Source organism: Schistocerca gregaria, chromosome 1 (assembly GCF_023897955.1).
Source record: "Schistocerca gregaria isolate iqSchGreg1 chromosome 1, iqSchGreg1.2, whole genome shotgun sequence".
Lineage (NCBI taxonomy): Eukaryota > Metazoa > Arthropoda > Insecta > Orthoptera > Acrididae > Schistocerca > Schistocerca gregaria.
The window spans coordinates 828,986,787-829,005,288 of record NC_064920.1 but is presented as its reverse complement, the minus strand read 5'-3'; the positions used below and the strand labels follow the sequence as shown (position 1 = coordinate 829,005,288).

The 18,502-nt window shown below is 42.3% G+C and overlaps 1 protein-coding gene across 1 annotated transcript in view; it reads left to right on the top strand.

The window, feature by feature from the left end:
• The first annotated feature begins 991 nt into the window (after positions 1–991).
• The window catches only part of LOC126271945 (matrix metalloproteinase-14-like), a 116,369-nt gene continuing 98,858 nt past the window's right edge, over positions 992–18,502 (top strand). Inside the window, exon 1 of the mRNA XM_049974375.1 lies at positions 992–1,370. Within this exon, the coding sequence (XP_049830332.1) occupies positions 1,242–1,370 (129 nt within the window). The 5' untranslated portion in view covers positions 992–1,241. The remainder of the gene's footprint in view (positions 1,371–18,502) is intronic.

The following is an 18,502-nucleotide window of genomic DNA, read 5'->3' as shown; positions in this document are numbered from 1 at the left end:
ACCATTTTTATTTTTCTTTCTTATTGATGATTTTTCAAGTCGCATATTCAATGAACATATTTCTAATTCTTTTCACAATGGTACTGGAAAATCTGTATTTCGTACTAACTACTGATTTTCTCCCTTGTTATGACTGGCATATCTGTGATACGAACAACTTTGATGTTGGAACATGCGGCAGATCCCGCGTGGAGCTTAGGATATGGATTGGTGTGGAGGGTGGCGATTGGGCGGGACTTGTGCACCGTCCGGGGCTGTCGCTAACGTTACGTTATAAAATGTAGACTGGCAACGGCAAGGAACGCTTTTGTGAAGAAGAGAAACTTGTTGACGTAGAGTATAGATTCATGTGTCAGGAAGTCGTTTCTGAAAGTATTTGTATGGAGTGTGACCATGAGTGGAAGTGAAACGTGAACAATAAATAGTTTGGACAAGAAGAGAGTAGAAGCTTTCGAAATTTGGTACTACAGAAGACTGCTGAAGATCAGATAACTAATGAGGAGGTATTGAACAGAATTGGGGAGAAGAGGAGTTTGTGGCACAACTTGACTAGAAGAAGGGATCGGTTGGTAGGGCATATTCTGAGGCATCGAGGGATTACCAATTTAGTATTGGAGGGCAGTACGGAGGGTAAAAATCGTAGAGGGAAACCAAGAGATGAATACGCTGAACAGATTCAGAATGATGTAGGTTGCAGTAGGTACTGGGAGATGAAGAAGCTTGCACAGGATAGAGTAGCATGGAGAGCTGCATCAAACCAGTCTCAGGACTGAAGACCACAGCAACAAAAACAACCGTCGAAGAATATCAGTGCTGTCCAGTTGATTCCATTCCGAGTCTGTCTGCTGCAAAGTGTTTAAGTGATGAGGCGGCCCGCGGTACAGCGGCGGCGGGAGGCAGTGAGCGGGGTGCGGCGCGGCCTCGTGGCGGGCTCCGGCCCGGCGCGGAGGGCCAAGTGCTGCCTATTGGCGGCCGTGAGCGCCAGTTGGCGTCGCGCCGCCGCGCTCGCCCCGGCTGGTGCCGCGCTGCCCGTGCCTCCTGCGCCGCTGACTCACGCCGTCTGCTCCGCGTCTCCTCCTACTCCTCCTGCAGCTCGCCCCCACCCACGCACCCTTCCGACGCGGACCCGGGGAATTTCTTTGTGGCGTCTGCAGCTGTGCACGGTCGCGTATATAAGGCCACGGAGCGATCTTTTTGCCAGCCAAGGCCGAGGCTCGTGCAGTGAACGCTGGGACGTCACCATGTGGAGGAGCGCACCCTTGACCGCGCCGGCACTGCTGCTGCTGCTGCTGTTGGCTGCCGGATGGCCGCAGTCGCTGGCCGCCCCGGTCGCCGCCGACGACCCCGACGCAGTGCCGCCCGCGTTCGCGGTGAGTCCAAACACCACACGACACCAAAATATCGGAGCCGGCCGGAGTGGCAGTGCGGTTCTAGGTGCTTCAGTCTGGAACCGAGCGACCGCTACCGTCGCAGGTTCGAATCCTGCCTCGGGCATGGATGTGCCTGGTGTCCTTAGGTTAGTTAGGTTTAATTAGTTCTAAGTTCTAGGCGACTGATGACCTCAGAAGTTAAGTCGCATAGTGCTCAGAGCCATTTTGAACCAAAATATCGGAAGTGGAAGACTAGAGGACAATGTTAAGGCCCCTGCTAATTGAGCAAACTTGTTTTTCAAACGGGCATTTGTCTAGACGCGGATTTCTCAAACAAGCCCCTACAGGTACAAATCACTTCGAAATTACATGTGGTGTCCCACAAGGATCCACCTTAGGGCCTTTGCTTTTTCTTGTGTACATTAATGATCTCTCATCAGTTACACTGCCAGAGGCAGAGTTCGTGTTGTTTGCAGATGACACAAGTATTACAATAAATAGTAAGTCGAGTGTAGTTCTAGAAAGATCTGCTAATGATATTTTCATGGATATTAATAATTGATTTAAAGCTAACTCACTGACATTAAACTTCGAAAAGACTCACTATATGCAATTCAGAACTTGTAAGGGGTTTCCACCCAAGATATGCATAAAGTATGAAGAATAGCAGATAGAAGAGGTTGACAGTCTCAAATTCCTGGGATTACAAAAATGGTTCAAATGGCTCTGAGCACTATGGGACTTAACATCTGAGGTCATCATTCCCCTAGAACTTAGAACTACTTAAACCTAACTAACCTAAGGACACCACACACATCCATGCCCGAGGCAGGATTCGAACCTGCGACAATAGCGGTCGCGCGGTTCCAGACTGAAGCGCCTAGAACTGCTCGGCCACCCCGACTGGCCTGGGATTACAACTTGATAATAAATTCAGTTGGAGGAGCACACCACAGAACTGCAGAAATGCCTTAACAAATCTGTATTTGCAATTCGAGTGTTAGCAGACATAGGCGACATAAAAATGAAAAAGCTTGCATACTTTGCCTACATTCATTCCATAATGTCATATGGTATAATATTTTGGGGTAACTTTTCAAGTCAAACAAAAGTTTTCCGAGTCCACAAGCGTGTAATACGTATTATCTGTAGAGTAAATTCACGGACGTCCTATAGAAACCTCTTCAAAGAACTGTGTGTACTAACTACGTCATCTCAGTGTATTTACTCCTTAATGAAATTTGTCGTAAATAATATACCTCTTTTTCCAACAAACAGCTCAGTTCATACATACAATACCAGGAACAAAAATGATCTGAACAAGGACTTAAAAGCACTTACTTTAGTTCAAAAAGGGATCCACTACTCAGGAACACTCATCTTCAATAATTTGCCAGCAAACATAAAATATTTAGTTACAAATAAAGATCAGTTTAAAAGGAGCCTGAAAGACTTACTAGTGGCCAACTCCCTCTACTCCATTGACGAATTTTTTAATGGAAACCAATGATGTATTGTATACACTCATACTTTCTTTTTATCATCAGTCTACTGACTGGTTTGATGCGGCCCGCCACGAATTCCTTTCCTGTGCTAACCTCTTCATCTCAGAGTAACACTTGCAACCTACGTCCTCAATTATTTGCTTGACGTATTCCAATCTCTGTCTTCCTCTGCAGTTTTTGCTCTCTACAGCTCCCTCTAGTACCATGGAAGTCATTCCCTCATGTCTTAGCAGATGTCCTATCATCCTGTCCCTTCTCCTTATCAGTGTTTTTCACATATTCTTTTCCTCTCCGATTCTGCGTAGAACCTCCTCATTCCTTACCTTATCAGTACACCTAATTTTCAACATTCGTCTATAGCACCACATCTCAAATGCATCGATTCTCTACTACTATCAGTATTCTTATTTCAGCTTTAAAATTTTTTTTAAAAATTGGCATGTTCCACATCCACGAGGATCTTCTCATCACGGATCTATGGAACGAAAAACAAAACAAAAAAAAAGTTTGTCAATTTATCCTCACTTTAGGGGAGTAGGCTCTGTTCGTGTTCTTGAGTATTTTGACAGCAGTGAGAATGGCCACAAATGCAGACGAAGCAGTCCTCACACTGACTTTGGCACTGTGTTAACCCCTCGACTGGACCCGTCATTTTTATATAACACAAGGGGCGCATGACGCACTGCGTACACGTGTAAAGAATAGTTGTCTTTATGTTACCAAAGTAGACGCGCATGAACAGAATCACCGTTTAACCTTAGTTTAATTAAACAACGATAAAATCAATTTACTCTGTTGCTGTTGTGATCTTCAGTCCAGAGACTGGTTTGATGCAGCTCTCCATGCTACTCTATCCTGTGCAAGCTTCTTCATCTCCCAGAACTTACTGCAACCTACATCCTTCTGAATCTGCTTAGTGATTCATCTCTTGGCTACCCTCTACGATTCTTACTCTCCACACTGCCCTCCAATACCAGATTGGTCATCTCTTGATGCCTCAGAACATGTCCTACAACCGATCCCTTCTTCTAGTCAAATTGAGCAACAAATTTCTCTTCTCCCCAATTCTATTCAATATTTCCTCATCAGTTATGTGATCTACCCATCTTATCTTCAGCATTCTTCTGTAGCACCACATTTCGAAAGCTTCTATTCTCTTCTTGTCCAAACTATTTATCGTTCACGTTTCACTTCCATGCATGGCTACACTCCATACAAACACTTTCAGAAACGACTTCCTGACACTTAAAGCTATACTCGATGTTAACAAATTTCTCTTCTTCAGAAACGCTTTCCTTGCCATTGCCAGTCTACATTTTATATCCTCTCTACTTCGAACATCATCAGTTATTTTGCTTCCCAAATAGCAAAACTCATTTTCTACTATAAGCGCCTTATTTCCTAACATCACCATATTTAATTCAACAGTTACATTATGTGAGCTAAATCACTGTTTAATTAGGCAATAATAAAATAAACGTTCATTACAGCACTCCGTTGCCGCACACGACTTTCATCCCACAGTAATGGCCCACTCGGATCATTAAACACTGCAGTTGCATGAGACCCCTGCCATCCATTAATTTGATTACTAATTGTCTCATAGACAAGACCCTCGTTATGAGAGTGCACTGCTTGTTCGGCATCTGGGTTATTTTCTTACACGCGTTTATTCTTACCTAGCCTGCTGTCTATTTTACATTACTACTGCTCACTTGGACGTATGCTAACCACGCACCGACTACATGGGGGTGCCGGGGCTCTAGCCCCAACATATGTATCTTTTGGTTTGACAAAAACAAAATAAAATAAATATTTATCACTTCCCTTTATCAAAAAGTAAAAAACTATTGAAACACTGACCTGGGAGTTAAAAGTTCTGACCTCTAAAATGTATCTGTTGTTTCAGATGTCTTTGTGCAAAGGCAACCAAGCAACACACTCCCAAGTCAAAGGCACTCCCCAGAATAACAGTCGCACTACACTGAGAAAGGAATACTGTATTCTTGTCATACATTATGTTTCCTTACAAGTGACACGCTACAATACGCCCACTACATTCGTCAACAATTGTTGGAAAATAATCCGAGATACAAGGAAGCCAATTCCTACAGACGACCTCAATAGTTAATTTTTTAACGTACCAGCGATATGTTTTAAGATTTCAGTCAAATTGTTTTCACATAATCTGTGGATTGTTATCGTTTTCTTTGTTGAGATAACGGCTTTCAAGGACGCACGAGCTTATATTGTAGACTGAAGAGGCCGCATTAATAACTGGTATAAAGAAGACGGGATGCGTGGAGCAAAAACTTTTCTGCGGGCAAAGATTTTGCGCAGTTTTCTAACGTCGCGTACGTTACACCTCTGGATCACTGGGTTCAAAAAAATGGTTCAAATGCATCTGAGCACTATGGGACATCTGAGGTCGTCAGTCCCCTAGAATCCAGAACTACTTAAACCTAACTAACCTAAGGACATCACACACATCATGCCCGAGACAGGATTCGAACTTGCGACCGTAGCGGTCGCGTGGTTCCAGACTGAAGCGCCTGGAACTGCTCGGTCACTGTGGCCGGCTCGTTGGGTTCGTCCAAATACATGTTAACCCGAGTTTGGTCTGATTTGTGTTGCTTTTAAGTCAGCTGTATTCCCGACTGAGCTATGGCAGCGTCAACCTACGCTTATAGTACCGGTATATTTTACTTTATCACAGCACAGAGGCAACCTTCATAAAATATTACAAATGAAAGGTAGTCATTTTTAAAAAAATATCAAGCACCCCCAGAAAACATGTTATATTCCGCCATTGATGTGAACGAACAGAAATATCGGGAGGTCGGCGCCCTTGATGTCAACACAACTTATTACTGCGTTAGCTGCAGCAATAATGAAGAAACAGGTACGGGCTCGCAATCCGAAAACAACAATGGACCGGTATAAAACTATGTTATTTGTAATTGGCGCACTTTAAACACAAGCACGCCAACTCGAGGGTTAAAGGAGGAGAAGAAAAGAAGACGCTGGTCTATAGAATGCCTTAAAATTAGAGCTTTCCCCTTGAAAAACTGCTAAAGGAAATATTACTCCCAGTACCCAATGATTGTTTCAACTTTCTTCGAGTGGACAATGAAACTGCTAAAAACTTGTTAAGGCCCTCGTACACGTACGTACCAAGGAAGTTTGTGCATTTAACCTTACTTCTGAAGCAGACACTTTTCGTGCACGATTTATTTTGTCACTTCTTTGGAATGGCTAAAATGCAGATAAAGAATTTCTAAGATTGACTCTGGCACTGTATTTAAGAAAGAACAAGAAGAATAAGATACTATACTTGACCAGGGAATTGTTCAAAAAGAGAAATATACACATAAAAATAGTTTAATGGAAATGTTACACTCAGAACCTTACGATTAAATCAACCTTCCGCAGACGGACAACGGAACGTATGGTAACATGTTTAGACTCACTTCGCCCTCACATTGAAAAGAAGAAACAAGTATGCGAAAATTTATTCGCTTCTCCTTGACAGTTCATTCAGACACCACAAGGTGGAAACGTAATTAGTCACCATCGTCTGTAGAAGAACCGCTGAATTTCGATTTCTTTTTATTTCATTGAACTCCTGCATGTTTGTTGCAGCCTCATCTTTCGTAATATATGACTGGGAAAGATGTGATACCTCTACCATTTTGGTAATTGCCAGCGCTATTTCGTTTTATTTCTTGATCGTTGTTTCCGTAGTTGTAGAAACTTGCTAACTAAGTTGCCTTCTGACGGAAACAGGAAGTACACCGACACTGGATTTCACTCTCTCCTCTCTCATTTGTATTGTCAATAATGGAACTATAGGTGCCTCTAAAAGTCTTGTCATCTGGAGTTTTTTGAAAATTATGAAATAATTTTCTTTATATTTCATCCCACCGACGCGAAGAATTTGTTGAAAATTTAAATCATGATTACGCTGGGACTGTAAAATTTTCCTCAAAATGAAATTTGGAGTTTAAGCTAGTGCCAATTGATTCTTATGTATGTTTGTGTCAACAACATTTCTGTACTGACAAGATTTTTTTTTCATTTTTTTATCTTATTTAGGCAGACATATGCATCAACGAAAACGGTGCCACATGTAGATTATCTTAGTCGAGATGTTCGTAGAGAAGCAGTTACCTCAATGACAGTCTAAACTTCGTCAACAGTATGTGCTGTGAACGAGCTGACATGCGATCAGTATCCATCAATACAAGTTTTGACCCGACATTTGATCTCTCTATTGTGCAGTTCATATGTTAACTCGTTCATAATTCATGCCATTGACGAAGTCAGTGTAGAAATCGTCCCTTGACGCAAACTTCCGCTAATGAACATAATGAATGTGTTTCGGTTCGCCAACTTGAAAGAGTGAGTCTGTCCATAAATGTCGTTGACGCACATGCAAAAATCACTTGTCAGTGGCCTTAAGTGAATGTCAATGACTTTTTATTTTAACGAAAGGTCTACAGCTACAGTAGAATCATGTTTTTAACATTCAATTAATACTGAAAGTCTTCTAGTCGACGCTGAATGAATTTTTTAAATCTTTAATCCATTAATGTTATGTAACATTGATTGATGCAAAAGGCGCAATCGCGCTTTCAGTGACCAAATAGATCGCATATGATTTCAGGACGAAAGTGGTGCATTGGTTACACCTGTATATGAATGATTGCACCTTATCTCCATTTATCAAGTATCGACTGAAGATACAACGCCACCTGATAAAACCTGCTACTGATCGCACCAACATCTACGAAGTTCACCAGAATTGCACCTCTGGACAATTTGCGTTGTTCGTGAACGCTTACCTCGAGACAGTCGGTGATTTCCCAGGCACGCGGAAATAAAATATCGGAAAGAAACATCTAAAATGTCGAGAGGCAGAAAAAATTCAATACTTTGAGTGCCGTTCGACTTTTAACTCCCTAAGGTGACGTCGTTTATACAAACACATGAACGACCTTTCTGTGTTTTTTATTTTTTTTATTTTGGGCGCGATTCTTTTAGTCGCATATGCATCTCTGACGTCCAAATTCGTTGTAACGGAAGACAGTGCATTTCTGCCTGCAGCTTCCTTCTGTGCGTTCTGAGAAACGGAGCGTACCTAGTACGTCAATGCGCTCACGATATGGAGTTCTTTCGCCAATCAGTCAGTTCTGTCTTCTGTTTCCTTTAACTGACAACCCTTGCTTCTGCAACAACGACTCTCATACGAGGACAGAACTCACTTAATGCGAAATTGTCCTTTTCTTTTCAGAACAGAGTTTTGTGAATACTACTGTAGTTGCCGGATAGTTTATTGTTAGTGGGAAATGTGAGCTGCTATTACAAACCGAACCTGGGGCCCTATTCTGTATCGTTCATATCGATCGGTGTAGTTGGTTCATATCGATAGTGACGTCATTTTCAGTTCTTTATCGAAATATCCTATTCAGTAAGCTTTTGATACCTGTTACCGAACGGTCATCCCACCGGTTTTACCGAGAGGTTTGTGGATTTCGGTCTGGCCCTGTCGATCGATGAGCAGTGGTTTATGTACACCTATAATTTGTTATTTTAAACATATTTAGCGGTTTTAGCTTTGGATTTAGTGATTGTGTTACTGAAGAATCACCAGAGGATACATCCGGTTGGAAAGTGAGTCCATAATAGACTATTTTCTTTTGTTAGAAATATGGTTAGGTTAGGTTGTTACTGTGAATGATTACATCCAAACAGAAACGTTTTCGGTCAATATTCTTTCAAAATACTTGTTATTTTAATGCAAATAAGAGTTTAAGGCTCATTAAATAGCAAGACATAAGCTCTGCTTACGTATATTACATGAGTGTGAACTGACGTTACTAGTGCCTTTGTGTACTTTTTTCCCACAAATAGTTTAGTTAGTAATTATAAAAACATGTTTACAACTTTCAAGTAACAATGGAAAGCAATTATGTGAAGCCTGATATTAGAAACCTTCCAAACTATTACCCATTTCTGACTGGCAACGAAGTCAGCCTACGTTCCTCCACAATAGTGTAAGAATACAGCCACGCGTAGTTGTTGTTTAGCGTGGCCAAAATAACAAGGCAGTGAAGGATTTTACGATGTCACTGTTCGGGCCTGCTCTTCTGTCCACGTAATTTACCCTGGAAGGAGCACACATCAAGGATTTACTGAATGAGTAATTTGGGTCTGGGAAATGATGATGAGGAACCCCAGGCTACAGAAGAAGAAATGTGTTGCTGAACTGCCACCAGTTGAAGGTGACGGTGCAGGTGCTGAATTGTGCTACTGCTAAAGACTGATATGGTTCCTCATTCTTTGAATGCTGTAATTTATGACTGCAATTATCTGTCACCTTATTTATGTCATTTCATTGTAGCCATTTTTGTCATTGTTTTTGTGGAATAATAAAAAGTGCTAAAAAAAAGTGTGTTCGTGGTGCTGCAGTGCAAATGCGCGGATGTGCGGCTGCTTGCTTTTGATTAGCTTGCGCGACGCGAACCGGCAACAGAGCTTCAGTTCTCTAGATCCGAACGGTATCGCTACCGAAATGCATACTGAATAATGATGGGACTCTAATTCGAGTGCTCTTGAGTACCGAAACGATCGGCGCAATGGCGGAAAGATACAGAATAGGGCCCCTGGTAGGTGCTAGTCATGTAGAACGGTCTGCCAGTCAAGACCATCTTTCTTTGGCCTCTGTGGTAACACCACATCAAGGAGGGGGGTGAAATGCAAAACACAGAAATTAGTAAGCAAATCATAAGAATAAGGTAAAAGGCCGTTAATGATCTGTGAAAGTCAAAAACATTTAAATAAATTGTACCTCTTCAGTAAACATGCATTAGATACTGACGTGTAACTTAACAAGGTGGAAAGTGCAGTGTGTAGTAAGCTGATATTACAGATTAAAATCGTTTTTCCAGATACCAGTCAACCACGCTGACCACTCAACTACGAAGTCGAGCCCTATTGGTGTAGTCAAATGATTACTTTAGCTATATGTAATTCGCAGTCTTAACCAACCTTTAGCGCAGATTTCTTTATCTTATGATTCTTGACATTTAATGGAGCAGAAAATAAGTTTATCTTTCTACCATGACATTTAGAGTTGCTCTACAACTGTGTCCCCAAATCACTAATATCCGTCTGACCCAGACCACTGACATCGTACTCTTGCTCACCCATACGTACTCCAAATCACCACTCTCATGCTATCAGTAACTTGGGCTATGTGTAACTACACAAAAACCCTTTTTTTTACTTATTGTTTAACGACCACTTTGAGCAACTTGGTGAATTATAAGGTGTCTCGTCCCTAATTTATGGCCGCTGACTCCAGAGAAGGAAAAGAACCAGTGTCCTTAGACAAACACAACATCCATGCTTCACTGGGAATCGAACCTAGACGCATACCGAACGAATGATAAGAAGCCATTCACTTGTACCATTGCGCCACTGGGCAGCTAATAAAAGTTGTAGGACTCCCAATAGAAAATGCAAACAAGGCGACACTTATTTATTAAATCGGAAGAAAGTGGATGCTGAAAAAGATCAGATTTATTTCTCAGTGTAAAAATATTTCAAATACAACAGAAACGAAATAACCACGATTATCCAGACGAAGTAGTCTGATGCTTCGGTATGTCTCCCATCAGTACAGCATGATTTCTAAATTCAATGAAAAATTCATTCACACTGGAAAATAGTTCCACGCCTTTATTACTCCATTTTCCTGAAATTAAATAAAATAAGTAACTCATGCACTGCTGTATTCTGTCGAGCTCTATAAAATGTTCGCCGCGCGGGGTAGCCGTGCGGTCTCGGGCGGCTATCCCCGTCGGAGGCTCGAGCCTTCCGACCCTCGGGCGTGGGCGTGTGTGTAGTCTATAGCGTAAGTTAGTTTAAGTTAGATTAAGCAGTGTGTAGGCTTAGGGGCCCATGACCTCAGCAGCTTGGTCCTATAAGATCTTACCACAAATTTTCAAATATAAAATGTTCAGGACATTCTTCCTATTTCAATCAGTCTGGGAAATTTCAAAAATTGAGAAAAAAATAAGAAACTGTGGATATTTATTGTCCTCAATCAATTTTAAAAGAATTGAGAACACAACATGAAGACTGAGGACTGTCCACAGAAAATGAGGACATCTGGTCACCTTAGTTCAATGATTAAAAGTATAATAGGAGATTTGCATTATTGTGCCGTTAGATGGTGGTGGTGGTAGAGTGGAGGGGGGCAGTGTTACTGGGAGACCAATGTTAGTGGCAAAGGCGAGGGGGGAGGGGCTCATTTTTTATTTCTCGCCTGGGGCGCCAAAACACCTAGAACGGCTTTGTTCCCTGCCTTACAAATATTTAGATGAAGAACATGATAAATTAACAGAAATTCTTGTGATGAAGATGGTTGAAAAGGAAATATGAAACTGAAGGTAGAGCGTTTGGTGCATTTATTTATTTGTTACGCTTTTAGTCAGTGCTGTTTTTCTGGGGGAACGCTGGGTGATGCGTACCCCTAAACTTCTTCGTCGACAAAGTAATTTTTTTACGATGTTGAGAACTTGGAAAAGTGCCAGAGATTTATTTCACGGACGTAATTTTTTTATTTCATTTTTCGTGTTGGTAATTGCAATACGAATGATACTAGTGCAGTTTTTGGTGGGAAAATCGATGTCATTGACTGTTTCAAGCATTTCGAAGCTGCGGCAACTGTTCTTGACAACTGAATCGCTGGCAGCCAGTTCGACCACCATATAATGCCCTCGCCCGCTAATAGTGGGCGCACGCTCAAATCGCATGCTTCATTTGAGGTGATATAAACTGAAGTGTTCGATGCCATATTCTCTTGTATGTTTTTGTGCTTCTCGGTATCGCCTGCTTCATTTGACTAAAGTCAACTGAAGAGCCCGATACCATTTTTTTGTAGTTAGACATGTTGATGACGTCATGGCTAAAAGCAGACGGGTGGTAACCCATGCTTCAGTTATAACTAATTTTTGTTGCATTATATCCCACGTCGGAGAACCTTAAACTTTTTTTAGAAAAAAAACACTGCATTTATTTATCCTGATAAGACCTCTTTTGCACATAATAGGCATCCTTAAAGTTTCTCTGTAATGTTGAAATTGTAAAACGCATAGTAGATGAGCAACACTTAATGATGATAGTAGTAACAATGAAAATACAAGTTAATGTCAGTCTATTTAACACTGTGATAACTACAATTCTCACAACATAACATTCCTGTCAAATCCTAGTAAGGAACAGCTACAAACGGAAGGGCATGGCAGCCGCGCTGAAAGAATTAAATCTACAGAAGAAATTAATTTGTATGGGGAAGAGCGAGAAATAATAGAGAAAAATAGGATATTTGATTAAAAAATCAATAGAAATGGAAGAAAAGGAGAAACAGAAAGAGATACGGATGTCGAGAGGTGAGAGTGTTGACAGTGGGGCAGAGGTATGGAATACAGTATATTACTGAATCATTTTCATGTTAATGGAATACAGACAAATTGCTAAAATAAAGGAGGCGAAGACAGATTTAAAATAATACAGAGCCACAAACAAATTGCTAGACATTAAAGACATTAAGGGTGCCTACACGATGTAGGGGTAGGACGGGGGAGACTAGATCTGGAGGTGTGGAATATTTTTAATACTTTGGAAGACGAATTGCGACTTTTAAGTAGCCATAAAAAGCCCCAGTTCTAAATCTATTAAAAACCTGCGTAATACGAACTTTTAAATCATTTCCTTGAAAGAAGAAAAACCACCTGACTGCACCATATTTTTGCCTTTCCCTGAGAACTGGGGGGAGGGAGGGCGGTAGGGGGGACCGTCCCTTGCCCTCGGGTACGGGCGCCCTTGCTGTACCGTATCTTTCAAATGCTGATAGGTGACTGGTGTGCGAAGAAATGGATTGAGGAGTCAGGTCATCGATGAAGAACACACAGCGTGTGAATGTCACATTTTCTATCTCCGAATGAACATAATAATGATATGCTCAAAGAACCCAATGGTTCACACTTATCATCATCAAGCATAAATAACAGGCTTAAGTCGTTTAGAGTTTCGCCATCTGTGCCAAAATTCCCAGCCTTACAATAGCTGTCCAACGTGTCCATAACGAAAGGTTCAAAGACAAGGATATCGTCAGTAGTGCCCCAAGGTAGTGTGACAAGACAGCTCTCATCCTCTATATTCATAAATGATATGGCTGACAAGTTCGGCGCCGGCCACTGTGGCCGAGCCGTTCTAGGCGCTTCAGTCTGGAACCACGCTGCTGCTGCGGTTGCAGGTTCGAATCCTGTCTCGGGCATGGATGTTTGTGATGTACTTAGGTTAGTTAGGTTTATGTAGGTCTAAGTCTAGGGGACTGATGACCCATACTGCTTAGAGCCATTTGAACCATTTGAACAAGTTTGGCAGTAATCTACGATTGTACGCTAATGAGGCTACGGTGTACGGAAAGGTGTCGAAGTTGAGTGACTGTAGGAGGATGCAAGATGACTAAGACCAAAGTTGTAGTTGGTATGATGAATGGCAGCTAACTCTAAATGTGGCAAAATGTAAGATAATACCGATGAGTAACAAAAACAAACATGTAATGTTCAGACATAGTGTTAGCAGTGTCCAGCTTGTATGTCACTTAAATATTTGGACATAACGTTGCAAAGTGATATGAAATGCAACAAGAATGTGAGGACTATGATAGTGAAGACGAATGGCCAACTTCGGTTTATTGGGAGAATTTTAGGAAAGTGTGGTTCTTGTGTAAAGGAGACCAAATAAAGGACGCTAATGTGACGTATTCTCGAGTACTGCTCGAGTGTTCGGGGCCTGTTACAGGTCGCTTTAAAGGGGGACATCGAAGCAATTCAGAGGTGGACTGTTAGATTTGTTACCGGTAGGTTCGAACAACACTCAAGTGTTATGGAGAACTAAAACGGGAACCCCTGAGGGAAAGAGACGTTCTTTTCGAGGAACACTATCGAGAAAATTTAGAGAACAGGCATTTTGTGTTGATTGCAGAACGATTCTACTACCACCAACATACATTGGGCGTAAGGACCACGAAGATAAGATTAGAGAAATTAAGGCTCATACGGTGGCATATAGACAGTCGTTTTTCTCTCACTCCATTTGCGAGTGGAACAGGAAAGAAAATGACCGGTAGTGAGACAGGACACCCTACGCCAAGCGCTGTACCGTGGCTTATGGAGTATCTCGTAGATGTAGATGCAGAATGGTGTAGCAATCGCAACCGTGTAAAACGGCGTTAAAAAAGGGTTCGCAAAAATATTCTAACTGATAAGGAACTGGAGACAAGTGCATCCCATGTCAACGGCAATAGTTTTCGTGTCGGACAGGATTTGTTGCGGCCAACGAATGCAGGTCCATTTGTACCAGTTTCCGTCCGAAAGCTGGAAAGGAAATGCATGCAATGGACATGTGAAATCAGGTACCTCACAAACGACCATTGCACAAGACGCAAAATAAAGCTTTCATCTATGTACCAAATCACGGAAACGGGGCAGTAACTGACTGTACGTCTGTAGTATGGTTTGATGTTGTTGTTGTGGTCTTCAGTCCTGAGAATGGTTGGATGCAGCTCTCCATGCTACTCTATCCCGTGCAAGCTTCTTCATCTCCCAGCAGCTACCGCAACCTCCATCCTTCTGAATCTGCTTAGTGTATTCATCTCTTGGTCTCCCTCAACGATTTTTACCCTCCACGCTGCCCTCCAATACTAAATTTGTGATCCCTTGATGCCTCAGAACATGTCCTACCAACCGATCCCTTCTTCTAATCAAGTTGTGCAACAATCCTATTCAATACTTCCTCATTAGGTATGCGATCTACCCATCTAATCTTCAGCATTCTTCTGTAGCGATACATTTCGAAAGCTTCTATTCTCTTCTTGTCCAAACTATTTATCGTCCACGTTTCACTTCCATACATGGCTACACTCCATACAAATACTTTCAAAAATGACTTCCTGACACTTAAATCTATACTCGATGTTAACAAATTTATCTTCTTCAGAAACGCTTTCCTTGCCATTGCCAGTCTACATTTTATATCCTCTCTACTTCGACCGTCATCAGTTATTTTGCTCCCCAAATAGAAAACTCCTTTACTACTTTAAGTGTCTCATTTCATAATCTAATTCCCTCAGCATCATCCGACTTAATTCGACTACATCCCATTAACATCGTTTTGCTTTTGTTGATGTTCATCTTATATCCTCCTTTCAAGACACTATCCATTCCGTTCAACTGCTCTTCCAAGTCCTTTGCCGTCTCTGACAGAATTACAATGTCATCGGCGAACCTCTTAGTTTTTATTTCTTCTCCATGGATTTTAATACCTACTCCGAATTTTTCTTTTGTTTCCTTCACTGCTTGCTCAATATGCAGATTGAATAACATTGGGGAGAGGCTGCAACCCTGTCTCACTTCCTTCCCAACCACTGCTTTCCTTTCATGCCCCTCAACTCTTATAACTGCCATCTGGTTTCTGTACAAATTGTAAATAGCCTTTCGCTCCCTGTATTTTACCCCTGCCACCTTCTGAATTTGAAAGAGAGTACTCCAGTCAACATTGTTAAAAGCTTTCACTAAGTCTACAAATGCCAGAAACGTAGGATTGCCCTTCCTCAATCTAGCTTCTAAGATAAGTCGTAGGGTCAGTATTGCCTCACGTGTTCCAACATTTCTACGGAATCCAAACTGATCTTCCCCGAGGTCGGCTTCTACTAGTTTTTCCATTCTTCTGTGAAGAATTAGCGTTAGTATTTTGCAGCTGTGACTTATTAAACTGATAGTTCTTTAATTTTCACGTCTGTCAACACCTGCTTTCTTTGGGATTGGAATTATTATATTCTTCTTGAAGTCTGAGGGTATTTCGCCTGTCTCATACATCTTGCTCACCAGATGGTAGAGTTTTGTCAGGACTGGCTCTCCCAATGCCGTCAGTAGTTCCAATGGAATGTTGTCTACTCCGGGTGCCTTGTTTCGACTCAGGTCTTTCAGTGCTCTGTCAAAGTCTTCACGCAGTATCATATCTCCCATTTCATCTTCATCTACATCCTCTTCCATTTCCATAATATTATCCTCAAGTAGATCGACCTTGTATAGACCCTCTATATACTCCTTCCACCTTTCTGCTTTCCCTTCTTTGCTTAGAACTGGGTTTCCATCTGAGCTCTTGATGTTCATACAAGTGGTTCTCTTATCTCCAAAGGTCTCTTTAATTTTCCTGTAGGCAGTATCTATATTTCCCCTAGTGATACTCGCTTCTACATCCTTACATTTAGCAATTTTGCACTTCCTATTGATCTCATTTTTGAGACGTTTGTATTCCATTTTGCCTACTTCACTTACTGCATTTTTATATCTTCTCCTTTCATCAATTAAATTCAATATATCTTGTGTTACCCAAGGATTACTACTAGCCCTCGTCTTTTTACCTACTTTATCCTCTGCTGCCTTCACTACTTCATCCCTCAGAGATACCCATTCTTATTCTATTGTATTTCTTTCCCCATTTCTGTCAATCGTGCCCTTATGCTCTCCCTGAAACTCTGTACAACCTCTGTTTAGTCAGTTTATCCAGGTCCCATCTCCTTAAATTCCCACCATTTTGCAGTTTCTTCAGTTTTAATCTACAGATCATAACCAATAGATTGTGGTCAGAGTCCACATCTGCTCCTGGAAAAGTCTTACAATTTAAAACCTGGTTCCTAAATCTCTGTCTTACCATTATATAATCTATCTGATACCTTTTAGTATCTCCAGGCTTCTTCCATGTATCCAGCATTCTTTTATGATTTTTGAACCAAGTGTTAGCTATGATTAACTTATGCTCTGTGTAAAATTCTACCAGGTGGCTTTCTCTTTCATTTCTTAGGCTCAATCCATATTCACCTACTACATTTCCTTCTCTCCCTTTTCCTACACTCGAATTCCAGTCACCCATGACTATTAAATTTTCGTCACCCTTCACTATCTGAATAATTTCTTTTACTTCATCATACATTTCTTCAATTTCTTCGTCACCTGCACAACTAGTTGGCATATAAACTTGTATTACTGTAGTAGGCATGGGCTTCGTTTCTATCTTTGCCATAATAATGCGTTTAATATGCTGTTTGTAGTAGTTTACGGCATTCCTATTTTCCTATTTATTATTAAACCTACTCTTGCATTACCCCTATTTAATTTTGTGTTTATAACCCTGTAGTCACCTGACCAGAAGTCTTGTTCCTCCTGCCACCGAACTTCACTAATTCCCACTATATCTAACTTTAAACTATCCATTTCCCTTTTTAAATTTTCTAACCTACCTGCCCGATTAACGGATCTGACATTCCACGCTCCGATCCGTAGAACGCCAGTTTTCTTTCTCCTGATAACGACATCCTCTTGAGCAGACCCCGCCCGGAGATCCGAATGGGGGACCATTTTACCTTTGGAATATTTTACCCAAAAGGACGCCATCATCATTTAACCATACAGTAAAGCTGCATGCCCTCGGGAAATTTTACGACCGTAGTTTCCCCTTGCTTTCAGCCGTTCGCAGTTCCAGCACAGCAAGGCCGTTTGGTTAGTGTTACAAGGCCAGATCAGTCAATCATCCAGACTGCTGCCCCTCTTCAGGAACCACACGTTTGTCTGGCCTCTCAACAGATATCCCTCTGTTGTGGTTGCACCTACGGTACGGCTATCTGTATCGCTGAGGCACGCAAGCCTCCCCACCAACGGCAAGGTCCATGGTTCATGGTTGGGTATGGTATGATGAGTCGCGATTTTGCTATTTTCAGGTGATGGAAGGCATTGGAGAGCGCCGATAGCTGCAAGAGGCTTTTAACTTATAATGTGTAGAGAATATACACTCCTGGAAATGGAAAAAAGAACACACTGACACTGGTGTGTCAGACCTACCATACTTGCTCCGGACACTGCTAGAGGAGCGGACACACCAGGAACCGCGGTGTTGGCCGTCGAATGGCGCTAGCTGCGCAGCATTTGTGCACCGCCGCCGTCAGTGTCAGCCAGTTTGCCGTGGCATACGGAGCTCCATCGCAGTCTTAAACACTGGTAGCATGCCGCGACAGCGTGGACGTGAACCGTATGTGCAGTTGACGGACTTTGAGCGAAGGCGTATAGTGGTCATGCGGGAGGCCGGGTGGACGTACCGCAGAATTGCTCAACACGTGGGGCGTGAGGTCTCCACAGTACATCGATGTTGTCGCCAGTGGTCGGCGGAAGGTGCACGTGCCCGTCGACCTGGGACCGGACCGCAGCGACGCACGGATGCACACCAAGACCGTAGTATCCTACGCAGTGCCGTAGGGGACCGCACCGCCACTTCCCAGCAAATTAGGGACACTGTTGCTCCTGGGGTATCGGCGAGGACCATTCGCAACCGTCTCCATGAAGCTGGGCTACGGTCCCGCACACCGTTAGGCCGTCTTCCGCTCACGCCCCAACATCGTGCAGCCCGCCTCCAGTGGTGTCGCGACAGGCGTGAATGGAGGAACGAATGGAGACGTGTCGTCTTCAGCGATGAGAGTCGCTTCTGCCTTGGTGCCAATGA